General features: G+C 50.8%; 9 protein-coding genes across 9 annotated transcripts; 3 read left to right on the plus strand and 6 right to left on the minus strand.

The window, feature by feature from the left end:
* Positions 1–95: 95 nt before the first annotated feature.
* On the minus strand, positions 96–1,638 carry ALT_3497 (altered inheritance of mitochondria protein 6 homolog; the record flags this gene model as incomplete). Its single annotated transcript, XM_033562545.2, has 2 exons — positions 96–1,179; positions 1,259–1,638. 2 exons carry the CDS (start codon positions 1,636–1,638, stop codon positions 96–98), a joined length of 1,464 nt encoding a protein of 487 aa, XP_033418436.1.
* Positions 1,639–3,286: 1,648 nt separating this feature from the next.
* Positions 3,287–4,379, plus strand: ALT_3498 (uncharacterized protein; the record flags this gene model as incomplete). Its single annotated transcript, XM_033562546.2, has 2 exons — positions 3,287–3,324; positions 3,383–4,379. The coding sequence occupies 2 exons, from the start codon at positions 3,287–3,289 to the stop codon at positions 4,377–4,379; spliced, it is 1,035 nt and encodes a 344-aa protein (XP_033418437.2).
* A 219-nt stretch (positions 4,380–4,598) lies between these two features.
* On the minus strand, positions 4,599–10,191 carry ALT_3499 (putative rRNA biogenesis protein RRP5; the record flags this gene model as incomplete). Its single annotated transcript, XM_033562547.2, has 3 exons — positions 4,599–5,159; positions 5,232–9,680; positions 9,736–10,191. 3 exons carry the CDS (start codon positions 10,189–10,191, stop codon positions 4,599–4,601), a joined length of 5,466 nt encoding a protein of 1,821 aa, XP_033418438.2.
* A 436-nt stretch (positions 10,192–10,627) lies between these two features.
* On the plus strand, positions 10,628–12,911 carry ALT_3500 (WD40 repeat domain-containing protein; the record flags this gene model as incomplete). The annotated part of the gene is made up of 3 exons (XM_033562548.1): positions 10,628–11,282; positions 11,336–11,446; positions 11,521–12,911. The coding sequence occupies 3 exons, from the start codon at positions 10,628–10,630 to the stop codon at positions 12,909–12,911; spliced, it is 2,157 nt and encodes a 718-aa protein (XP_033418439.1).
* A 715-nt stretch (positions 12,912–13,626) lies between these two features.
* On the minus strand, positions 13,627–15,635 carry ALT_3501 (chaperonin-containing T-complex alpha subunit TCP1; the record flags this gene model as incomplete). The annotated part of the gene is made up of 6 exons (XM_033562549.1): positions 13,627–14,010; positions 14,069–15,103; positions 15,171–15,275; positions 15,335–15,420; positions 15,482–15,529; positions 15,593–15,635. 6 exons carry the CDS (start codon positions 15,633–15,635, stop codon positions 13,627–13,629), a joined length of 1,701 nt encoding a protein of 566 aa, XP_033418440.1.
* A 284-nt stretch (positions 15,636–15,919) lies between these two features.
* ALT_3502 (proline--tRNA ligase) lies at positions 15,920–17,921 on the plus strand (the record flags this gene model as incomplete). The annotated part of the gene is made up of 3 exons (XM_089599586.1): positions 15,920–16,288; positions 16,357–16,550; positions 16,589–17,921. 3 exons carry the CDS (start codon positions 15,920–15,922, stop codon positions 17,919–17,921), a joined length of 1,896 nt encoding a protein of 631 aa, XP_089455924.1.
* Positions 17,922–18,796: 875 nt separating this feature from the next.
* ALT_3503 (uncharacterized protein) lies at positions 18,797–20,740 on the minus strand (the record flags this gene model as incomplete). Its single annotated transcript, XM_033562551.1, has 1 exon — positions 18,797–20,740. The coding sequence occupies one exon, from the start codon at positions 20,738–20,740 to the stop codon at positions 18,797–18,799; it is 1,944 nt and encodes a 647-aa protein (XP_033418442.1).
* Positions 20,741–23,432: 2,692 nt separating this feature from the next.
* ALT_3504 (uncharacterized protein) lies at positions 23,433–24,012 on the minus strand (the record flags this gene model as incomplete). The annotated part of the gene is made up of 2 exons (XM_033562552.1): positions 23,433–23,810; positions 23,941–24,012. 2 exons carry the CDS (start codon positions 24,010–24,012, stop codon positions 23,433–23,435), a joined length of 450 nt encoding a protein of 149 aa, XP_033418443.1.
* Positions 24,013–24,400: 388 nt separating this feature from the next.
* Positions 24,401–25,410, minus strand: ALT_3505 (3' exoribonuclease family protein; the record flags this gene model as incomplete). Its single annotated transcript, XM_089599587.1, has 2 exons — positions 24,401–25,215; positions 25,272–25,410. 2 exons carry the CDS (start codon positions 25,408–25,410, stop codon positions 24,401–24,403), a joined length of 954 nt encoding a protein of 317 aa, XP_089455925.1.

The following is a 25,410-nucleotide window of genomic DNA, read 5'->3' on the forward strand; positions in this document are numbered from 1 at the left end:
CCACCTGAAGGTGATAGTGGCAGCGATGTCAGGCTAAGATGACCGCCCAGCAGTCTCCCAAAGCCAGTGCGACTGCCGATAAAACCGAGTACATCCTACCAATCAAGAATCTTGACCTTCCATTCTTGCTTCGTGGCGCTCTGCAAGTCATCCACGTTCAGAATATCGACGCCCTCACGCGCCAGAACGCTCCAGATGTGATTCCTCAGACTCCGCGGCCAGCTAGGCAACCCCCAATAACGCACCTTGAGTCCGCGGCGATGAGCGCCCTGGATCTGCGCCCGGATGAGATCCATCTGCTTGTTTGTCAGGTGGAACCTCCAGGGATAGCCGATGGACTTCTTGAAGGAGACAGAGGCGTAGAAGCTGTTAGTCCAGTTGAAGGTGTCAGGGCCAATGTCGCCGGCGGAGATACCTGACAGGCCTTGACCGGCGTTTCCGGTAGATTGCTGGGCAGTGGCCGCCGAGTCATGCGCGACGTCAGCATCTGCAGGAGGAGTGCTGGCCTCGTGCTCGGCCAGGAGGTTTAGTGGGGCGTCGAAGAAGATGTCGCGGTAGGTTGAGTTTGCCGTGACCATATTGAAGGGGGTATTTCCCGTTCCGACAACCGTGATTGGGCCATTGGTCAGGCCGGTGCCATTGAAGTAGGTGAGGTAACCGCGCTCGCGCAGAGGCGACAAATCCTCCATTACACGCTGCCATGTCTTTTCTCCATCGGTTTTGAAATCGATCAGGAGAATGAGGGTCTGAGAAGGGTCGGTGTCGAAGACGCCATGTAGGGGTCGATCGACAGCAGGGTGGAACTGGGTGATGGGATTCTGCCGTTCAATGATCTTGATCAGTGGGTCGATGTACATGTTCTTGAGGGTGCGCTTCGTGGTGAGGGACGTGGAGGTATGGCCGACGTAGAGCTCGTCGTCAATAAGCCAGACATCGGCCTCGACACCAACACAACCCGCCTGCAAGGCCGAGTACAGGGGTACCCGTCGCCAGTAGTCATTGTGTGAATGGCACCCGACAGGGATGATGTCCTGCGAGATATCTGTGGGCCAATGTGTGATGTCTGCGTAAAGGTCGTTGTCCGGAACGTGGCGCCAATGGCCGGCCGCTTTGTCGAATTCGTCGGGGAAAAACGAGAGCACGATGCCACAGGCTATCGAGATGAACTGAATGATCCCTCTGTATGGGTTCGAACAACAATTTAGTGGTCATGGGCGCGGATGGGTGGTGGTGATGGTGGGGTAGGACAAGTACTCACAGCATGATGAAAACCCCCGCAACGGTAAAAAGAAGGCAATTGGACACCCTGCGATTCTTGAACCGTCTATGCAAAGCATATGAGCGTTTTGAACGTTTTGTGGTTGGTGAGAGGAGAGGTAGAGTATCTTCGACCTTCTCCTCATTTGACGAGAAGAGCGAAGAAATCCCAGCCAGTCGTTGGCTCCATGTGAACCGAGATCGGGTCTGGCCCGAACATTGATATTCGTCTATTGAGATGTCTGCCGGTAATTCCTCGATAGAAACATGAAGGTCTGGTTTGTCGCGTTGCAAGTCGTCTTGGTCGTCGGAGGGAAGGGAAGTTGGGACAAATTCGTAGGACTGCGGGGAGCGTCCCTTGCGGGCGGATAAGAAGCCCATAGCTGATACTTGTATCACTTGGAATTCTCACCAACTCGCGAGGACTACTACTTCAACCGCCTCAATCCACCGTCAATTCTTCGACAGAAAATCGTACAAGATCAGTCATCTCATGTGCATTTTATAATTCGAGAGGCGTAAATGTGCATCATTGCGCACCAAGAACCTTCGCCGAAAAGTGGACGCCTGAATTAATACTACTTCTACCCTGCCCTCTGGGGCTGCATCTGGTATGAGTTAGTTCTAGGAACCATCAAACATGATTGGGGTCTCGAGTCACCACAGGCTCGCTGGGACTATTGGACCCTGGATTGACCCATCCCCATGTGCAGCAATAGCGACGACTATTGGACGGTGGGCCGACAAGAGGCTTGAAGCCGTACCAGAAGTCCGTCCTAAGAGGCGAGCCGTGCCGATTTCGTTGGTCTTTACGCGTCTCCAAGCCTAAGGGTCTCACTCCCCAAGAAGGCTTGGATTTAATGATTTGAAAGGATTCAACCCAGAGTTTGTACTAAGTGCGCCCTCATTACTGCCTAGTGACATGGAGGTTTACACCACCAAAACGGCCCCCACGAGTCGTGAAACGAGCATTGAGATGGATGCCAGACACGCAGCTGATCGACAGGAGGGTCTCTCTAAGATATTGATCGCTCCCCTATAATAACATTAACCGCTGGTTCCCGTGGTTATTATGGGTAAATCTCGAAGATGAAGGCATGCGACTGGCACCGTAACAGAGGCTGCGGTCTGGTCTACATTTTGAATTCTGATGCCTGGCTCTCATCCACTGCGCGATTTGCCACACGAATAGCGTTTCTCTTAAGCATCATTAATGGCGCATTTAGAATTCAATCTAGTCCAGTTCAGTCGCTGAAAGCCGAACCACTCCAGTCCTGAACAGTAGTAGCGAAGTAGAAAAGTCATTCTGCCCACATGACCGGAGAAAGTGTCTCAATATAAATTGACGGAGGATAGAATACCCCGGAGATGCTAGCCATAGCCGACAAGGACACTAGTATATTAATCCACCAGTATCAATTGTCCGTACCAAATGTCTATATCGCTTGTTCCTGATAATGATAGAGGAACATCTAGTAGCGTACTGGACAGTAGTGCCATAATAGCCTTGGTAAACCAATACACGGCAAGCACCGACAAGTGCCATCTCTCGACAGTGACAGGAGCCTGACTCAGGTCAGTATAGGAACTCCAAGCACGCCTTCTGCATTTTACTCTCTAGGAAAGCATCATACCATCTGGTATATTGGTGCTATTATCATCGAAGTTCTATAACATACAACAGGAATAATAGAAGGCTGCTTCGATGACCTCGAGCACAGCACTCTGTATCTACTCCAAAGCTGTAATTAAACAAGCACATGGATGCGGGCATTCTGAATGTATCATTACGAAGGACAAGTCAATAATCACCTGGGAATATTACCAGGGAAAAATGATTGTCTACCTGTAAGAGAGAGAGAGAGAGAGAGAGGTAGAGGTAGGTAGCATTATGTGCCATTATTGGATCTCTGTCTTATCAGTAGCGATAGCGATTAGATCTGCCGCCAACCACGGAAGGAAAAAAGTTCGCCGACCATCTCAGCTTCAGTTTCTATCAACCACAGCCAACAAAACCAAAGAATCCGCCATGCCTCACAAGCACAAGAGAAGAAAAAATGACTCGAGGTGAGTATACTATCAAAGCACAATTAATATTATGTACATCCGCTGATCGCATCACAAGCATCTACGACCTCCCACCCACTCTGATCGCCAAACCTCTCCCGACCCACGATCCCAACGCCCCGAAATCCAAAGGCAAAAAGCCCCCCCCCAAGTCCAAAGCCCCGAAAAAGAAAGAAAACCTCTCGGCCTTTGCCCGCAGCAAATCCGACTTGGACGATGATACCCCGCGCGCCTTCCGCCGGCTGATGCAGCTCCAAGCCAACGGCGGCAAGTCAGCACCATCCAAACCCGACGCCGGCGAGACAGGAAGCAAGAAGCGCAAGCGCGATGCAAGTGAGGACACAAAGAAGTCGGCGCGGAAGAAGTCAGCTGCGTCGTCGACTCCGATTGAGGCTGCGAATGACGCGACATCTACAACCGCTGCTGCGGAACCTAAGCCCACCAATCTGAAGATTCTGCCGGGGGAGAAATTGTCAGACTTTGCGGCGCGGGTTGATCGCGAGATGCCCATATCGGGAATGAAGAGATCGGGCAAGCCGACGTCGGCGGATCTGCCTAAGCTGCGCGAGGGACGGCAGACGAAGCACGAGAAGCACCTTCGTCGACTACAGGAGCAGTGGCGGAAGGAGGAAGCGGAGATCAAGGAGCGTGAGGCGGCCGAGCGGGAGGAGCGGGAGGCCGAGTTGGAGGAACAATTGGAGTTGTGGAAGGAGTGGGAGATGGAGGCTGCGCAGGCCAAGGCGAAGAAGAAGGGCGCTGCCGCGAAGAGAAAGAAGAAGGGCGATGGCGCCCTGGAGGATGATGGTCCGGATCCGTGGGCGAAGCTGAAGAAACGGGATCGGATGAACAAGCCGGCGAACCCCTTTGATGTGGTTCAGGCGCCGCCGCAATTAACGAAGCCGAAGGAGGTTTTCAAGGTCCGCGGAGGCGCCCGAGTCGATGTCGCGAACGTTCCCGCTGCCGTGGGAAGTTTGAGACGGAGAGAGGAGCTGGCAAGCGAGCGGAGGACTATCGTGGAGGAGTACCGGCGGTTGATGGCTGAAAAGCGACGTTGATTTGTGGCTCTTGAGATATAATACCCTTTTGAGGCTTGTTTATACCATCGATAAAGAAGAATGATTTATTTTGCGCATCACATACACAAAAAAGTCTTTATGCATATTGACGAGAAGACATGGCTTCCGAATGCTTTTGTATATACAATGCATCTATGACCCCATAACACCCAATGAGAACAAAACCAAACCAACTCTTTACACAATTATCTGCAATGCTCATGCGTTCTGCAAAGACTTGACATAATCCGCCGCCTTGGCCTTGATCTCCTCCACCATCTTCTCATCACCGCCATTAGCAGCTGCCAGCTTCTCCTCAAAAGACAGCCACTTCTTGAAGAAGAACTTGGCCTGCTTGGGACGGAGCTTCTTGCTAGCGTCCATGGGGGCAGCAGTAGCAGCACCCTTCTTAGCGTCACGGACACCAAGTACACGCTCGAAAAGCCGCCGGACCTGTTCCGCATCGCCATTCTTGATTTCCAAGTCCAAGAGTACGTTCCACAGGTCAACCCGCTTGGGGAACGAGGAGAGCAGGCCCTCAAACACAGTTCGGCCACGCTCGACGTCTCCGTTGGGCGAGCGGAACTCCAGCTGACCGAATTTAGAGGTAAGCTCCACATGCGTATGAGAGGGCAGAGACTGGAGTGCGCGAGGAAGCAGAGCACGAGCACGATCGGGCGCCGCCATGCTATCAAACAAGAAGCTGGCGTAGTTCAGGAAGAACTTGGGCGTGTTAGAGATCTTCTTCTTGAGAGCCGTCTGGAAGAGCTCATCCGCTTTCTGTAAGGTCATTTGAGTCAGCATTCGCATACTTGAAACATCTCCTGGTGACTGGTATTAAGGGTGACTCACTTCATTCTTTCCTGACTGGATGTAAATGCTCGTTATGCGGTCGTAGATCTCCTGCGTATCGTTGTACTGGCAGGCGCGCCTGAACACCTCGTCGAGACTGTCATCATTGCCGTATGTGTTCTCCAAGTTGAGCAGAGCCACCCAAATGTTCAACTTCTCGGTGTCCTGACCGATGCTAATGGTGCGAAGGGCGCGTTCGGCGATTTCCTTGGCCTTCTCGACTTCGCCGAGCTCCAACTGGAAAGCCATGTACTTGAGCCAGAGAAGCGAAGAGTCAGGCTCACCGAGCAGGAGACGTTCGTAGTCGGCCACTGACTGTGGCCCGTTGGCGTCCAATTCGCCGGTCCGATCCACCTGGATCTCAGGCTTGCGGCTCTTCTTTTTCTTCTTCCGAGAGTTGTCTTCATCATCGGAATCAGACTGCATCGCTTCTTCCTCATCGTCCTTGACGTTTCCACTCCAGTCAAAGCCTGTTGCGCCGAGGCCCCCGTCTCTTTTAACAGGTGCGCTGGCCATCTCCACATCCTCATCGCTCTCCTCACCATCACTCTCGCTGTCTCCCTCAAGATCAACACCTCCCATAGATTCGTCATCGTCATCGTCATCGTCCTCGGAATCATCACTACCTTCTACGTCGACACCGCCCATACCATCTAGGCTGACGCCGTCGGAGTCACCATCCTCGTCACTGCCACTTTCATCTTCCTCATCATGATCCTTGAAGTGGGAAGCCTTCAAGCTGAATGAGATCTTCCCTGACTCACGGTCGATCTTGATGATCTTGGCTTTGACAACGTCGCCTTCCTCGTACAAGGTGCGGGCATCGTCAACTCGCTTGTCAGCCATCTCACTACGATGGCATAGACCGCTAATATTGGCGGATCGATCGATGACAATGAAGGCGCCGAATTCCTCCACTTTGCGAACTTTGCCAGTGACGACCTGACCGACTTTGAGATCATGCATCGTGATAGGGGCCTTGAAGTCCGGATCCAAGACAGATTCCTTGAGACTCATCTGCAATCTACCTTGCTCGGGATCAACAACAGTCACCCGTCCCTTGACCAACTGGTCGACTTGGAAAGAGTCCTTCCATTCCTTGAGGTAGGAGTCTGACAGGTCAGAGACGCGAACGTAGGCCGTGACATCGTGGCCCAGAGTTACAAAGAGACCGCTATCAGCCACTCTCTTGACAAATCCTCGAACCACGTCATTGACCTTGAGTTGCTTCATAGAAGTGATTTCGGGATCCTGGACCGGAAGTGAGGAACTCAGAACTTTCGAAGGGCGGAGAGACAGGGAAATCTTCTTGTTGGCTTTGTCAACACCAACCACGCAAGCACGGAGCACATCGTTCTTGTGGTAGACAGTAGGGTTTGCCTTCGAGTAGTCATCGGCCAAATCAATCAGATTGACGGCACCCACAACCGTGTCGGTGAGCTGCATGATAACCTGCTTCTCGGTGACCTTCGTGACTCGTCCGGGAAGAATCATGCCAACAGAGATGTCCTCAAACGACAGCTTGCTAGAGCGTTGCTTGGCAGTAAGATCTAGGCGACCCTTTTCGGTGTCGACGGCAGCGACATGGACCTTCAGCGCTGAGCCGATCGGGAAGTGCTTGTCCACGTCGGCAAAAAGAGATAGGTCATCTGAAGCGTCCATGAACCGTAGCCGTCCGCGAACATTGGGTGAGAGGTTGATCCAAAGACAATCGTCGGCAACGTTGTTGATGAAACCGACCCAGGTTGAGCCAACCTGGACTTGCTCCAAGTTCAACGGGGAAGGATTGGCGGCCTGCAGGAAACTTGGCTTAATAGAAAGTTCAAAAACGGGGAACTTCCCAGAGCGGTGACTGATTGGAAGGAATTTGTGGCTGCGGGCATCATGGATACCCAAGATCCTAGCTGAGATGATTTGCTTGGGACGGAAGAATCGCAACGGTTGTTTGCGGTCCTTGATGTCTTCCCACTTGTCGAAGACCTCGGAGACGTCAATGCGACCCTGAATATTGTCCGCAAGTTGAACGTTCACTTGGGTTGCCTTCACAGACACGACCTTACACTTCACGGTCCTGCCAAAGGTGAAATCGGACATCGACGCGATGCCTTCATCCACAGCATTGCTGACCGCATCGTTCGAAGGAGCAGGCTTGGGAGTGGCTTTCTTTGGACCAGCTGAGGTTGCTTCCGAAGGCTTCATGCTCAGTATGAATCTTTGGAAGTCAGTGTCAATGGAGTGCACAGTTGCAGTAACAAGCTGCGATTTGACCATGCCATAATCAGGTTTACTGGCGTTCTCGTCCGCTATGAGCCTCTTAGGCACCAATCCAGTAATGCCACCGAGGAACTCGATAAACAGACCGTCGGATGTGATGTTTCGGACAAAACCAGTCACTTCAGCGCCTTCTTGTATATCCTCAAACTTGGCCGGGAGGGATCCTTGCTTGGCTGCTTTCTTGAGACTCGCTCTAGCTGAGACTTTGATGAGTCTGCGGGCTCTCTGGATGTCAAGTACAAGAAGATCATTGAGCTTCTGGCCAACACGAATCTTTGAAAGGGCAGAGATCTGCTTGGATTCAGAACCGTCCACCACATGCGCCAGATCTAACCGAGCAATAAGACCGAACTCGTCCAACTTGAGAAGGACATCGTCGACAGACTTCTCGAACACCGTCCCTGTGACAAGCAGCCCGGGCTGGATCTTCTCGAACGCCTTCTTATAGGTCTCGGTGAAGGTCGAGGGGTCTTTGCACGAAACTGCCAGTTTACCAAGAGATGGATCCACACTCAAAGCGTGAACGTTAACCACTTGCCCTTGTCTGAAGTGTTGCGAAGGATCTTTGATGTAAGCTTCGCTCATCTCCGACACAGGAAGGAAACCGCGAACTGAGCCGTAGAATTGAACAACAGCGCCATGGGGTTGAATGTTTACAATCGTACCGGGAGACTGAGAGCCTGGGACGATGTCTTGGTAATCCTTCCAGATGGCAGATTCGCTGTTGAGCAGACTCTTCTTCAGAGTTAGGCGAATCTGACGCTTCTGAAGGTTGACCGACAAGATTCGAGCAGTGATCGTCATGCCTTCCCGGAACTTCTTCTCAGGGAATTGAAGGGCTGTGTCTGCGAAGTGCATGGAGGGAACAAGACCGGTGATACCGTCCGCCAAGGTCACAATCAGTCCGTCAACCCCGGCCGGCCCAATCAACAGCTTTCCAATCCTCCCCTTGACCACAGCACCCACAGTCACATCCTCCAGACGTAAGAAGGGCTGCTCAATGACCTTTCTCTCAAAGGAGAGCAGATAGAGGCCATCAAAAGCACTGTAGCCGACAACCCTAGCCTCATGGACGGAATCAATTCGGAAGGGACCGTGTTCAGGTGCAATGTGTTCAACTTTTCCGTCTGCTAATCGGGAGACATGGACAAAGCCCATGTATTTCGTAGAGCCCATCTGCACATAAACACCCATTCCAGGATCAACCATGACGACTTTGGTTTCAGGTATGATTGCGGAAATTGCCGGTGCATCCTCAGAGGTGCCAGGTCCATGACCCTCAGTTGCAAACTTCAACACATGGTCGAGTATTGAAAAGCCGACTTTAAATGGCTCAGAAGCTGGGAAGGTGCAGACAATACGTCCCTTGATTTTCGCACCGATCTGGAACTTCTTTGTCAAGTCGTCTTTTCCAGAGTTGCCACCAGACTGTACCAAGTCCACTGTGGCATCCAACATACCCATGATCTTACCGATCAATCCGCTAGAAGAAACCTCCGTCAACAAGATTTCTGCTGCAGTACCAGGAAGGAATGAGTTGATTGTCGATGCCGTGCTGAGATAATGAGATTTCTTGACAGATCCGGCAGACTGAAGGTTGGCGGATAGTTTGACAACGCTTCCGTTGGCGTTTTGGCCAGTGACCATACAAAGGAAAACCGATCCTTCTTTGATGCTCGAATAGTCTGTCTTGGGGTCGATCTCCTTCTTAGACATGAAGCCCTTAACGTCTGCGCCCTCAATACCTAGGTCCATCACCAGACCATGGTCTTCCACACTGACAACCGAAGCTTGAATGGCAGTATTGACCTCCAGATCCGATTTTGAGAGCCCGGCGTTTGTCTGTCTCGGGTCAACTGAAAGTTCAATACGCTTCTTGTTCTTCGAAGGAGCATCTGCGGCGTTGCTCCCAACAGAAACAACGGATGCCCGCAGGTACTGGCCAAGATAGAAGTAGGCGGTCAGATCCAACGAATCTTCGTCGTCATCCTCCTCCTCCGCGTCGCTATCCTCATTGTCATTGTCGTTAAGAATTTTCTCAATCTTCTCTTCCAACTTCTTGGAAACCGCAGTCAAGGGAACATATCCGGTGAGGTTATTCGGAAGAGATAGACCAATATCGTGAGCATTAATGCTGGACACTTGGCCTAATACCATCGATCCGGGAACAATACGCTGCAATCGTCAGCCTTTTGTAAACAGCCACAACATATGCTTAATGCGGACCTACCTTGAAGTTGAGACCTTCAATTCGCACACCTTGCTTCTCGTTTGCTTCTTGCTCTGCGCGCTTCTTGCTTTTGGTCTTCCTTTTCCCACGTTGTTTGACAGAGGTCGCATTGTCCTCCGCATCGTTCATCTCGATGTCTTCATCGTCGTCTCCAACGGCGGAATTGCCAGAGGACTTCTTGGACCCCTTCTGCTCGAACAGCACATCCTTAGTCGCTTGGATATGAATCTGCTTCTTCTCGAGAGGTGTCAGGACGCTTCCACCACCACGGGGAAACGAAGGTTCGTCATCGCGCAGCACCGTAAGTTCGGTAGGCTTAAGGTCACTGGTAGATTCTGATGTTCTCTGCTTTTTCTGATCTTTGCCCTGTTCAGCTTCTCCAACTCGAACACGCTTCTGGGGCTGACGAGTCACTGCCTCCTCCCCAGCATTGCCCTTGCGCTTTATAGGGGCCATAGCTGATAGACAAAGGGCACCAGATAATCAGATGCGACCTTATGTCAAACTTGCTGGAGGTCCTTCAAACCAGCTAGCTCAGCGGGACCAGTTCACAAAAAAAATAGCGGATACAAAAAATTTCTGGATCTATGATGGCAGACCGCCTTCCGTATCAAGCACGACCCATCACTTTAATTGAAGAGGCCACCGCCTACCGGAAGCAGCAGCTCGCGTCACGAAAAAAGCACGTCGACACGAGACTGATTTGTTCTGCCCGCGACGCATAGCTGACAGTCCGAATTAACAGTACTAGGGACTACACTCCATTCCCCAGCTCCACCATGCCGCAATTTCGCACCATTTAGCCCATTCTGCTCTTATTCCTCTTTTTCGTCTGTTGTTTTTCTTTTGAATAGAATGCCTTTGTATGTCTTTCGTTTGCCTATAACCCACAATGGATAGCTGCCATGACCTCCCCGAAGGACCTCGATCGGAACCTGTGTTTCCTGCCTCACCAGCACAGGAGTTTCCCTCATCTCCACCCTCCATAGCATCGGACGCTGGCATGAGACGTAAACCTAAGAAGCCTCCACCAGTCACTCCACGGTCTTTCCGGCGGTTCTTTACTCCTCGTTCGATGCTGAACGGCGGAAATGGCGCGGCATCGGTTAGGACGAATCGGCAGGCCTTGAAGGTGCTCAGCTCACCAGCTGTCAACCGTCTGGGTCCAGCCTTCACACGGGCATTGAAAGCGGTGGGAAATAGAACTGTCGATAATCACTCTTCAGATCTCATGCGGACCCCAAGCAGGAAGCGGAAATTATCATTCTCCTCTGTCGCTTCTCCGCTACAATCGTCACCATTGCGGAAAGTTCGGGTCCGGTTTCCTGCTGAAGATGGAGAGGAATTGAGTCTTTCGGTCAGGGATATCAAGACTGGCAATGACGCACACGGTCTTGAACCGAAACCTGTAATGCCTAGCAAGCTATCGCTTCCCACTGCGCCTATTCGGCGGTCCCACGCGCTTCAGACATCCGGAGGGCTTTACATGCGAAGTGTCTTGGGACCACGGGCCAATCGAGTAACAATGCGATCCAATGTTGGGGCTGGTTGGTCATCTCTTCGTACTGGATCTTCTTACCCTATTCTCACTATGTCTCAGGGTGGCAGGATATGACCTCCGCGTTCTACTCTCGCTCGACCGACAGCCATTCCTGCGCGAGCTACACTGGGGACCGTCTCGCTCTCCCTTTCTGTACCGCAACATGTAACAGTACGAGATTTGCTCTTGAATCTTTCCTCCTGCTCATTTATTACCGATTTAGCTGACTGTTGTCCATCTTATAGCGAACTCACTTGTTGCGGTGGGCGATGAAGAAGGAGGCATTCGATTACTTGACTCTGCCAAAGACGACAAAAGCGGATTTTCCAAGGCGTACCTAACTTTTCGTCCCCACATGAACGCAATAATGGATCTTGAATTCTCGTCCGATGATATGCTCCTGGCAACAGCTTCTGGTGACCAAACGGCACAGGTGATTGATATGGCTACGCAGAAACCGATATACTGTCTATCAAACCATGTATCCTCAGTGAAGCGCGTTCAATTCCAACCGGCGGCGAATAATAAAGTTCTTGCAACTTGCAGCCGGGATGGAAATGTCAACATCTGGGATCTTCGATGCAAAGGGTTCGAAAGGCCCTCTTTACAGGTCCGGTGCTCGCTGGAATCTGACTCGGACAATTCGTCGTCACTGGCTTCCAAGATGATTTATCCCCAAGTTCTTAATACGATACATGGAGCTCATGCCTGGATGCCCCAGACTTCTGTCTCTGATAAATCCGAACCGCAAATTGGCCGCTCGGATATTACGGTAACCTCATTGACGTTTCTTTCCCCCGGTCGCGAAAATCTCTTCGTGACAGCGTCAGAGGCCAATGCATGCGTGAGACTCTGGGATTTGCGCACCGCACACAGCAACCGTCGTGGTCGCCCTGTCCTTCCTGTCTCAACAACTCGTGAACCCGATAGCCATATTAAATATAGGCGCTTTGGACTCACCTCGCTGACACTCAATGGTGATGGTTCACGGCTCTACACGCTCTGTAGAGATGGCACTGTATACGCATACTCCACATCCCACCTGGTACTCGGACATGCACCTGAACTTTCTCTGTACAACGATCGTCCAAGGCGCTCAGGTGGCTCTGACAAGGAAGGTCTGGGTCCATTGTATGGATTTCGTCATCCGCGGTTGCAGGTGTCTTCATTCTACGTCAAAGTCAGTGTCCGCAAAGCCGTTGCAGACAAAGCGGAAATGTTAGCTGTTGGAAGCAGTGATCATTGTGCCGTTCTCTTCCCGACTGACGAGAGGTTCCTTCATCCTCCCGTTCAGAAACCAGCTGTTGATTTAAATCCCCAGTCCCCAGGGATGCCATTCACTCGCTCTGGCTTACGCCGCACTAATTCATCAGTTGGCTTGTCCGGACGACTGGAGGATACCGTGCCAATCTACCAATCAGGAACACCATTGGTTGAGGGCCACAAGAAGGAGGTGTCAGCTGTCTCGTGGTCTGTAGATGGGGAGCTCATTACAGTTAGCGACGACTATAGTGCCAGATGTTGGCGCGAAGGGCCTGATGCTCGGGACCTACGAGTCGGTGGCGAGACAGAAGGTAGACGATGGAAGTGTGGCTGGGCTGACATCGAAGATCAATATGACGACGATGATGAATGACCCTTCGAGAATCGAGAGCTTTCCTCCTTTGCTGCGTTTACGGTTCATGTGAGCATGTTGAGGCGTCTAGGTCTGGTTTATGTTTATTTAGCGTGGGTCTGGCTGCTCAATTTAGACGGCATGCAGCAGCTTACTGTGGCATTTAGCGGCATGCATTGTATAGCAGCGATGTGCCTTGGTGCATAGTGCGTTTTATGGAGAACCATTTTTCAGGTTTTTGAGGGTTGGGTACGTGCATTTGTTCATGAGCGACTCTGTTCAGAGTGAAGTCAGTTAGATTATGCCCTAAGGAGGCTTACTACACAGCATATCCTAAATGATTAGCATATTCAGTGGCGTCTTCTTTTGTCTTTCCTTCTGATGGAAGAGTATCTCTCTAAATACCCAACTTAATAGGTTCACATTTATTGCAAATCCACACGACCCTAAATAAGTTGATAACCGAAGGATCAGCTTCATGAGGTCCTTTTAGAGTGACCCCCGCTCAATGTGCCTTACGGGTGTCGAACAAGACCTAGAATAAAGCAACTCTGGCCTCCGAGGCACAGGAATAGAGTCCCATGTGTGAAAGATGGGAATGGAAACAATATTATGGATTACGGAAATGAAAAGATCCGGATATCTGTGCTGGTAATACCTTATTATGCTTTTAGACTTCTTTACCTATATCTAAGACTCCATGCATAAGCAAGTTACCCAAGTAGTCATCAAGCTCTTAGTGACCGTGACCATCATCCTCCTTCCTCTCAGGGTCCAGCTTGATCATGGTATCGATACGCATGATGGCTATGCAGGCCTCGACAGCACTCTTGAACTGCTTGACCTTACCCATGCTGGGCTCCAAGACACCTGCCTTGATGCAATCGTGGACCCGTCCCTTGGTCAAATCAAGACCATAGTTCTTGTAGTTCTTCTTCTTGGCGATAGCCTTATCGTCCTTGTTGGCGGGGCTTTCTTCGATGCGTTGAGAGGCCCAGTGGCGGCTGCGGAGCTGTGCAACGAGCTCAGACGAGTCTTTGGCGGCATTGACTGCCAATGTCTTGGGAACAATGAGAAGCGACTGGGCAAATTCGCCGATAGCTAGCTGCTCACGAGAACCCTGTGAAAATGAGCTGTTAGAGAATTCAATCATAAGAGGAAACATGATATGAACGTACCACTGTGACTGCAAACTCCTCAAGGTAGATATGGAGCGCCGTTTCGACGGCACCACCTCCAGGAACGATGCTACCACTCTCAAGAGTGCGCTTGACGGCGCAAAGAGAATCGTGAACCGAACGCTCCATCTCATCTAAGCTGTAGTCATTGGGCCCTCTGAGAATGATCGAGGCCGAGGTGTGGACCTTGGTTCCTTTGACCAAAATACACTCGTCATCTGATATCCGCTCCTGCACAACTTCCTCTGCATATCCGAGATTTGATGCGTCGAATTTCTCATCGCCGTTGAGGTCAGAGAGTGAGCTAACCAAGGTAGCTCCAGTGGCCTTCGCAATCCGTCTCAGATCCTCCTTCTTGCAGCGTCTGACAGCCATAGCGCCCCTCTCGACGAAGAGCTTGAGAACCATGTCGTCAATACCCTTAGTCGTGAAAATAACATTTGCTCCAGACTTGAGGATCATCTCTACCCGCTCAAGAACAATGCCGGACTCTCTCTCACGAATTTTCTCTAATTGGTCAGGATCATCAACCGTGATCTGAACGCCAAGTTTCATTCTCTCCTTTTGCAAGTTCATATCGAGACAAGCAATCTTTGCATCGGTAATCCGGGTCTTCATGGCTTGTGAAGCAACGGTACAATTGAGTGCATAACCCCTGACGAGCATAGATTCCGTGCCGCTCTTTCCGTGGGCCTTGAGCAGATTCACAGCCTTGACTGGGTATTTAACCTCGTTCTTCTGGTTTGTGGTCTTCACCAGCAACATGGCATCAACGACCATGTTGGCGAAGAAATCCGCGTCCGCGCCGATGATTTTGCTCGACATAGAAGTCTTGGCAATATTGACCAGGCTGTCCTTTCCGAGCGCATCTACTTTTGTGGTGATGTTTTCATTCATATACTTGACAGCTTCTCTGAGGGCTAGCCGGTAGCCATTGATAATAGTCGTGGGGTGGATACGGTTCTTCATTAACTCGTTTGCCCGTCGCAGAAGTTCAGCGGCAATGAGGACGACGGAAGTGGTGCCATCTCCGACCTAAAAGATTACAGGATCAGGAAAGAGCTTTTTAGGACAGAAAATCGGCGTGAGTGATAGGACATACCTCCTTGTCCTGTTGTTGAGCTAGATCAACGAGGATCTTCCCAGCAGGGTGTTCAATGTCGAGCAAACTCAAAATAGTGGCACCATCGTTAGTTACAGTCACATCCTATATTGACAATCAGAACTCTGCACGAGATATCGAGGGGTCGAGCTCTGAACGCTTACCCCTATGTCGTCCACCATCATCTTGTCCAGGCCAGAAGGACCAAAGGAGCTCTTGACAACATTTGCAATAGCCTGGGTCGCAAGAACTGCGTGTCTCGTAAGCATTTAAGAAATCAATCATGTCAGTTATAATGGCTTATCACACACCATTCTGCTCGCGGACATCAGCGCCAGTTATTTTCTGTCCTCCCAAGACTGTGCGATAGTTGTCAGTAAACCGGTCTCAAAGAAGAACCCTTTTTGGGGTTTGAAGCTCACAAAGAGTGTCCGCATTGCGCGGCGCCTCGAAAATGCCTGCCATGATTACTCAATAGTAGATAAAGACGTTTGTGACGAGATGGCAGAGCTTCCACTGCTGGAGATCTCGTTCTGTTGCCCACTCTCTGTTGGTCTCCCGCTAAAAGTTCTGCCGGTCCGGAGGCGGTGAAGATTTTCGAAGATGCATCCCACTTTGACGAGGGGAATGCGGCCCTCATTTTGCTCCCACGGACGAGTCTTCTGCCTAGGCAATCGCTCTCTCTTTGTTCTCTTTTTTTTCTTCTGTCCGTTCTCTAGCGCCTGCTCGACTCGATCCTCGTTTGCAAAATGGCCAGCCAAAACGCCGCTGACATTCCGGTCGCTACTGACCCTGTCACCCTTCCTGATCGCAGTCAGAACCCCGCTGATGTTGATAAGGCCGCTCCTCAAGGCGAGACCTCCAAGAATGCCGCCAAGAAGGCAGCAAAGCTAGCAAAGCAGGCTGCTGAGAAGGCTGAGAAAGCTGCGAACAAGGGCATTGGAAAGTCAGAGGCTAAGAAGGCTACATCGAAGGCACCTAAGAAGAAGATCGAAGGTGCTGCTTTGATCGGTATCGATGTCTCCAAAGAGGAGGACTTCTCTGGGTGGTATCAGCAGGTTCTTACAAAGGGTGACATGTTGGATTACTACGACGTTTCTGGATGCTTCATTCTCAAGGTATGATTGTTCTCTGGAACGGGTGTACTACCGTCAACTATTATGGTCCCATTGTTGACGAGACACAGCCTGCTTCTTACTTTATCTGGGAGGAGATTCAAAACTGGTTCAATGCAGAGATTAAGAAGGTTGGCGTCAAGAACTGCTCGTTTCCTCTATTCGTCTCCGAGGATGTGCTGCAGAGAGAGAAGGATCACATCGAAGGTTTCGCTGCTGAAGTTGCTTGGGTGACTCATGCGTATGATTTTCCCTTTGACCAGCGGTATGTCTTTGTTATATGACTAACTCACTCCTTTACAGAGGCAACACCCCTCTCGAGAAGAAGATCGCCATCCGCCCTACATCAGAAACTGTTATGTACCCTTACTACGCCAAATGGATCAGAAGTCACCGTGACCTGCCTCTCAAGCTCAACCAGTGGAACTCGGTCGTCAGATGGGAGTTCAAGCATCCTCAGCCTTTCCTTAGAACAAGAGAGTTCCTGTGGCAGGAGGGCCACACTGCTCACCTTACCGAGGAGGCCGCTCGCGAGGAGGTCCTACACATGCTCGACCTCTATGCTAGGATTTATGAAGAGCTCCTCGCTGTTCCCGTTGTGAAGGGCCAAAAGACAGAGAAGGAGAAGTTTGCCGGTGGTCTTTACACTACCACTGTTGAAGGTTACATTCCTGCTACCGGTCGTGGTATCCAGGGTGGAACGTCACACGGTCTTGGCCAGAACTTCAGTAAGATGTTCGGGATCACCGTCGAGGACCCATCTGCCAAGCCTGATGAGAAGAAGGCTCCGCTTTACGTCTGGCAGAACTCGTGGGGTCTTTCTACTCGTACTCTGGGCGTTATGGTCATGATCCACAGTGACAACCGCGGTTTGGTCCTTCCTCCTCGCGTTGCTGAGACTCAGACGATCATCGTCCCTGTCGGTATCACTGCCAAGACTTCCGATGAGGAGCGTGAGAAGCTCTACGCGGAGATCGACAGCCTTGTCTCCCTCCTCAAGGCTGCAGGCATCCGTGCCGATAGCGACAAAAGGGAAGGCTACTCCCCCGGCTGGAAGTTCAACGACTGGGAACTTCGTGGTGTCCCTCTGCGTATTGAATTCGGTCCTGGTGAGTCCGCCGGTCGTTACGTCACGGCCGCTCGTCGTGACATTCCCGGTAAAGATGGCAAGTCTACTATTCCCATTGACGAGCTGTCCACCGCCGTTCCTGCTCTGCTGGAGACCATCCACAAGGATCTGTACAAGCGCGCAGATAACGAGTTCCGCGCTCATCGCAAGCTCATCACCAACTGGGATGATTTCACCCCCGCGCTCAATGAGAAGAACATATGTGTCATCCCTCACTGTCTCACTGAGGAGTGCGAGGATCAGATCAAGGAACTCAGCGCCCGCAAGGCGGAGGAGGACTCTGGTGTGCCCCAAGACGCCAGGGCTCCCAGCATGGGCGCCAAGTCTCTCTGCATTCCCTTCGATCAGCCCGAGGGCATCGTGCACGGCCAGACCAAGTGTGTCAACCCCAAGTGCACCCGTATGGCCGAGAAGTGGTGCATGTTTGGACGTAAGTTCCCTTCCTATGCCTTCGCCCTAGAAGGAATAGAACAATTCACTGACGATTTGCGCGCAGGTTCCTACTAAACGTCAGACATGGCATTCGAGTCATGCATATCCACGTCGGATTGTCCCGCCCGCCTACATGGCGGCGGTAACTATGACTTTATGATTTTCCTTTCTCTGCTGTTTCAGTTTTGGTGAAGGACGTATGTATTCGGTGGAAAGTACATTCAAAAAACAAGGTTCAGTGCATTGGTGAAGTGAGTTAGGGGAGTGATCTTCGAGATACCTCTGTGGTTGTTTTGTTCGTGCATTCAGAGTCAGATCTAGCATACCATATCCGTACCTTGAACAAGGAAATCAACGATCACAACTGAAGCATATCGTCATTGCATCCTAGTCGTGCCTCAGCATCGTAAGTCGGGGAAGATATTGAAGCCTAACAGGTTGGAGTAATTGCCTTATCAGCATGATTGATATTAACGTATCTAAAACTTCTTTCCCGCCTAGCTATGCTTGTTGACCCAGAGTTAAGAGATGATGCAATGACAGAAACGCTTCTAACGATGGAGAGAAGACTGCGGAGAACGCTTGGTATATAAACAGATTGAGGAACTGGATGATTCGAGAGATAAGGAAAAGACATAGTCATGTGGCAGTTGGTGTTCCAAGGAGTGTGTATCAAGGATTGCAGTAGCGCTTCGTGTCAGCTTTACTAGAGTTACTTTTTCTTTTCATTTCCTGGCTGAGGAGAGGGAGAGGATAGGTAAAGTTAAATGTTATCGAAGTCAATAAGACTCGACCGAACGTGCGCTCCGGGTCAGGTGTTCGTGTCTTGGGGGGGTGATGTGCCGACTTGCTTGCGCTCACGACAGAGCTTCCTCGGCTGGAAAGAGTCCTGCGCGTGCCATACGGCCACTTCATCAACCGGTAGGCATTTCTCGGGGTGGTAATCTCCATCATGTAGGTGACGTTGTTTTCGTCGACAGCCTGGCGGAAGTTGCAATGCTGGGGAGCTGGATGATTTCCTCGTCACTGTCGTCTGCGGAGAGGCTGTTCCGGCCGTCACTCGACGGCGAAGACGTCTGTGCACGCATGTAATAGACTGAAGGGGTGGGGTTGGATCCGTCCGACAAGCTGTATGAACCGAGGGTGCCGGTCGATTGGGTCCGTCCGAAACCACGAATTGTTTCTGGAGACTTTCTCCACTTGGGATTAGGAGGAGACTTTTGTGATCGGAGGAGGATATCCATGTACGTCACTTGCTCTTGTTCTTCAGGTTTCTCGTTATCCGCAAGTGTTCTGTCTTGCGGCACGTTGAGGAACCCTGGAGATGGAGGCGGAGCATCTGTGTGCCTTCGTCTCCTGGTTGAAGCGGAGGCTCGACGGAAGACCATCGCAGGTGTGGTAGTCGATATACTCTTGCGTTCGGAGCCTCTTTTATGCTTTTTGAAAGAGCTGCGCCTGATTAGTTTGGAAAACTGTATTTCTTTTGTTGAGAAACTCCTGGCCGGCCCTCGAGTTGCCGAGATTTCGTCTCGATCAAATGAATCCTGAGATGGGGACGGTGTAAAGAGAGGACCTGCCTCAAGGACAGGGACAGGGACAGGGACACGTCGAAACGCTTCATGAGAGTTAATCTCTCGAACTATTGCGTCCTGTAGAGTCTCGAAGGTGGGATGGGGCGAGATAGTTACTGCGGAGGAACTAAAAGCCTGCTTGAACATGCCCACTACCTCCGCCTTCTGGTTTGAGGGGGGCAGAGGAAACATCAACGTTGGGGTTCGGAGTGGTAAGGGACTGTTCATGACTTCGGCAATGCTAGGATTCTGTTTGATATCATGATTGCTAGGAGTTGGTGGCTGGATCGCACAGTGCGAGATCCTTGACTTAGGTTTTCCTCGAGCAGCTAACTCCGTGTTGATAGAGAGGTCCCGGACGTTTTTCTTGGAGTTGAGTCTGGGTGATGTAGACGAGCCATTACTGCGGACTGACGGCGAGCTTCTCGTCAGTCCAGGAGTGCCCCTCCCTCCCGATAGACCCATCATTCGGCCTTGGGTCATTGGCACAGGTAAGGTTGGACTGTCCGGTAACGGTGTGTTGCTCCATTGGTCGCCTTGCTTGTGAGCTGGAGGGACTTTCAAGTAGCCTCCAGCATTAGGTGCAGATTGTTCTCCTGACGCATTTGTACATTCAGCCATTATGTTCGGCGTTAACTTGGGAGCCCGTAAAGAACGAGGTTGAGACGAGGAGCTCGAACCTGGCCGTGAGCTTGCCGGTGTGATTTTGCCCCCATTAGCCCGTGTAAAGGATTGGGTGCCGATTTCACGTTGGGTTACCTCACCAGTTGATGCTGATGCAGGCTGCGATCGAGAGCTAGCGCTTCGGGGTATTGTGCGTTTGTTCATTCGATTCTTCGCAATGTTCCTGTCCGCCACATCTTCTTGATAAAGAGTCGAGATGATACGGGAATAAACCTTCGTCGTCCTCGGCTGTCCCTGAAGGAATCGAACCATATTGCGCTCAGCTATATCTTCATTGAAAGGAGTAGTCGGCGACAGTGCATTGGCTATCTGCACCTGATATCTATGCGACGAGAACAAGGCCTCCAGCAGATCGACATGTCGCGGATTTCGCTGCGTGAAACGACTTGAGGCACGAGACGTGGGAGCATGGGAGCGAGAAGATAAAGGTCGTGTCTGCATTTGAGCGTGCAATTCTTCGAACTGTTTCTCAATACTTTGAAAATGCTCGTCAGCGTCCAGCTGCCGTGAACTATTTAAGCTCAGGGACCTCTGCAGTGGATTGACAGCTTGAGTTGGTGGGCCCCGGGTTTCATCTGAATCAGCAGTATTTGCTAATGAACTTTTTTCGGCCTGGAAAAGTCTCTTCAGGATAGCCATGATGAACGATAGCCAGAGAAATTCGTTGACAGAAGTATCACAAGCGAGGGAGTCCCTGTATAAAAAGGGATTGTCTTTGGTACCGAAGAAGCTCAGATGTACGGAGCACTCCGTACCCGAAATGATAACAAAGAATACTGATCCAGGTAAAGTTGACGAAGGAATGGTATCGGAAGAGCGATTAGACTGTCTCGAAGATCGTATCGTTAGACCTGATTGCTTCAATGCTTTTTTAATCAGGCGTAATTGAATTCTGGGTTATCCCAGACGAGTAACTTGCATATTTCGTCTAAACGAGTCAAGAAAGAGAGAGAGAGACTCCCGCAGAGGATTGAGATATTCGGATCCTGCAAAGTAGAGATAATCCGCCAGCAATCTGAAAATAATTTAATAATCTCAAATGCTGTCGAGTTCGCAGATCCGACAGCCGTTCCTGGATCAGGGGGAAGTAGTGGCTCAGTTCCGGATATCCACTGAGAAACCGAAGCTAACAGGCACACACAGACAGAACTCTGGGTCTCTTCAGGAGGGGTTAGATTAGTGTACCGCTTGAGTTCCATTTGTAATTCAATAGGCTACGGAGAAGTTCATATCACCTACCAAGTACAAAGTACCAGGCCCATTGAGACTTCACTTGGCCACTTCTCGTGGTGGCTATGGCATACTGACAGTCACAATCGACAAGGAGAACGTTTTAAGACGGTTCCCTAGAACGTGCAGTCTTGGCTTTAAAGTTCTTACGGAGTGCATATCCAGCATATGCATGACCTAGACGCTTACCATTTACCAAGTCAAAGCTCAAGCCCACCCACTCAAGAGCAATGGCTGCAAAATGCAATGCTGCAACCTGCATTGCCAGCATGCAGGATCTCGGTTGAGTGGATTTGAAACCCTAGAAACGACAGCCACTAGCAGCATAGCGATTAGAATCAAGACAGCAGTAACGAGCATAGATGAACGGGCGCATCCAAAGGTGCTCAGTGCTCTGTCACATAACCACCTGCTGTGAAGTCTATGGGATGGACTTAAGCTGTTGACTAACGGAATGGAAAAGCAGATACCAGTCTAAAAGGCAGAAAAATGGGTCTCGATGGATCCCGCGAGCAACCAGCGCGTTGAAAAAGGCCAGTTATTGGTGGGCGCCGTGTGATCGTCCAGTAGACCAGGAACCGTCTCAATCAGCCGAAGATACCAGCGAATTGAGCCCATGGTCTTGGATCAGAAAGGATTGTGGATTTTGGAGTTTGGAGTGCAGCAGGATTTCTCGTGCAACGTTCAGTCCCTAGCGTTCTGGCAAGTTTCACTTCACTTGCGACCTGTCTGACAGCAGAGACGTTAGCTATCAAAACTCTGTTCCTCCTGTTCTTCTGGGTCCCGATACGGCTTGTCAATATCTCAAACAGCTCAACCTCGCACCTGCAGGCCATTATCCACGATTCGCTGTATAATCTAGGTGTTCGTGACAAAGGAATGATTAGGTTGAGATAATTCGATCAAACTTCGAGATGTGAAACACCGATGGTGGATAGTCCAAATCTTGATGCTGTCGGCGCCTTGAAGGTCCAACAAAGGGAAAGCCTCGATCGGGGAACGTCCACGGAGAGTCACGAGCCCGTTCCCGCCGGTATATTTGATGCACCTATTGACCATCTCTGCGCTATCATCGGTAATTACCTGTCGCCCATGCCGCTCTTACGTGGTAGTGGGCTCAAAGTATTCTACTAAAAGTCCGTATCTTCCCCTGACTTCCCAGAGACTCGGCGGGAAACACACAAACAGTTAAAGCCACAGTGGAGCCGACAGGATCATGGTTCTATTTTTTTCCCCGTTATTGTCTCTGGTGCCATCGATCATCGATGTGTCAAGAACGAGTTGAAAGCGAAAAGTATCCCGCCGTGCTTATGGACGGGACTAGAACGCTTGGTTGTCAGGTTGACATGGTTCTATTTGCGAACTACAACAACTTCAGGAGCTAGCAATATCGGGAATCTGGGCCAACGATCCTAATCTTAAGGAAATTAGTCTCGACGCCATCACCAGCACGGACTACGGAGTACCGGCTAAACCTTGCCCATATGTTTCTATATCCGGCGGTACTTTGTGATTACAATACAGTTCTCCCTGGCAGATGCGCTATCACAGGTATGGACTACCTGATCTACAGAGTAATTACTTCGTGTGTCCGCGGTAAAGCGAAACACGCCACATGTGAACACTGATTATGCGGACAAAGAAGGGGGCGTAGAGAGATTGCAGGAGTACTTTTAGGCTCTAGCATTCTGTGTTAGCATACTATGGAAAAGGGAGCAAAGAGTTCTGGGTAGGGATAGGACCCTACACTGAATACAGATCATATGCCTTGGCATTCAGGCACGCATATAGGTTCTCACCGCCTACTTTCTATAGTCATGCATCCTCACGTGATCCATGAAACCCTTAACTGTAGTTTAAATTAACCTAGAGCTCCTATCTACTGTCCTCCAGGTTCAACACACCTCTTCCTGTGTTCATGTAACCAGTAACAGACACAAATTCATCCAACCAGGCAATGCACCAAAAGATGCTCCATGCTGTTGAACCAAGCTAACTCCCTTTCATCGCCACCGCAAAGAAATATGCTCGTCCCAAAGGTGCCATGTCATGGCCACAAGAGCTCGTGGAGAAAGAATGATGGTCCAGCGACGGGACCCAGCTACTTTTCGGCAGTAGTCTCAAAAGCACCCTTGTTGGCGTCTTCGTGGTCGGTCTGATCATCTCTATTGCGCTTAGAGGTGCGTCTCTTCTTAACAGGGGGAGCGACGTCAGATTCAGCGGTGTTGGCGCTCTTGGAACGACGGGGTCTGAAAACACCCATCTTGGGCATAGCCTTGCCAGGAGCTTTTTCGGCTTCAGGCTTGACTTCAGCGTTGCCCTTGCCGTTGCCGTTGCCAGACTTCGCGGCGACGTCGTCGGCGCTTTCAGTCTCGTTTTCCTTCAGAGCGCCTTCGATCTTTGCCTTGAGACGGACCCATCTCAATCTAGCGGCCTTCTTGTTCAGACTGGTGGCCTTGCAGACGGGGTCCCAGTCGATCTATGAGAAACGAGTATGGTCAGTTGTGTCCTTGAGGAAAGCATCATGAAGAATGAACCGATTGACATCAAGCGGTTGCTCCGTTGCTACTCGTCTATGCTCGTTTCATTATTCTGAAGGGAGGACTTACAGTCTTGTCGTTCACTCCGTTAAGGATGTGATACATGAAGATGTGCTGCTCGTCAACGGTTGATTTAGGCATCGCGACGTTTTCGAGTCGGACGTGATGGGGAGAGGAAGATGTAAAGAGGATGCTTTGATCAATTTGGAGATCAAAGTGAGGGTGATTGAAAGTTAGTGAGGGAGAGAGTGGTCGGACGAGAGGTTGGTGTTTATTTCGGAATGAGTCGAGCTCACCTCACAGGCAGGCAGAACATCTGCTCTAGTGGTTTAGTCCTGAACCGCCTTACGCGGTGTTTGATTCACTGGTAGTATACACAGTGAGAGCCCACTCAATTTATGACTATACTGAATTCAAGGATTCTATCGAGAGAGCAATGACTGATGCTCGATCACATCTAATCGTAATATGACAATTGAAAAGAATCCTAACGACGTTGGTATTATTTCTTCGCTCATTACAAGAGACCTCAAGCCGTAGAAAGGCCGGCAAACCGTTCAGCAGATTCCCTCACTGCCTCTGCCAGAACCGTATGCGCTCCCCGGGCAGCGTCCACCGCCCCATCTATTAAAGCATCATGCCCCGAGCGCTTGTCATCGAGCACCTTTGAACTATCCCCCTTGAGCCATATTTCTGTAATCTCGTCCCGCGAAGGCATATATGCGACGACACATGCTGACAGGATAGACCGATGTTCAGCAGGGTCTGTATCCAGCATAAGCTTCGGTGCTGACCTCTCTCCCTCCGCTGACTCGTCAGAAACAAGAGCAGCTACGCCGCCAGCCACGAGATCCAAACAGTCAATTCGCGCATCCGCAATAGCCGCAGAGGCAGCCGTGATGCATCCAGCCAGAACATTCATCATCCCCCACGGAGCATCATGAGAGTCTGGCGCATCTCCCCACCACCGATCATCTTCTGCCTCTAAGATCGTAATCGTGATGTCCAACCCACTCTTCGGCCACCGTTCAGCAACAATAACACCCCGCAGCGCGGTCTCTAAATGCACACCCAGGTCCCGTTCGCTAGTATCTCGGATGTGCCCTTTCCTCCGGCGGGCAGCGAACGGCGCATATTTAACATGAGTGGTGAGAACAAGGTTGGGCGAGAATGTAGCGGAGCGGGGAAGCGGTTTCGGTCCGTGAACAGTGCATGCAAGCTTCAGAGCTGACGAAGGAGGGATGAGAGATTGAGGAGAAGAGCGTGCAGCGGCGAGGGAGGCTGAGGGTTCGAATTCGAGGTATGAGGAGCCTGATGCGGAAGGTATCAAGCCAGTCTTGAGGACTAATACGCAGACACGTTAGCTCTTGAGCGGGTGATGTATAGAACTAATATCTCACATATTTTGCGCAGTTCATTTGGTTGCCTTTGCCGTTGTGGCCTGCCAGATGCAGTATCAGTCGTAGATCTGAGCGACGATGCAAAGACCGCAGGCCTTGTGCCACTGGGCGGCCCATTGATTCTTCGTCGGTCAGTCAT

Source organism: Aspergillus lentulus (assembly GCF_001445615.1).
Source record: "Aspergillus lentulus DNA, contig: Alt08, strain: IFM 54703, whole genome shotgun sequence".
Lineage (NCBI taxonomy): Eukaryota > Fungi > Ascomycota > Eurotiomycetes > Eurotiales > Aspergillaceae > Aspergillus > Aspergillus lentulus.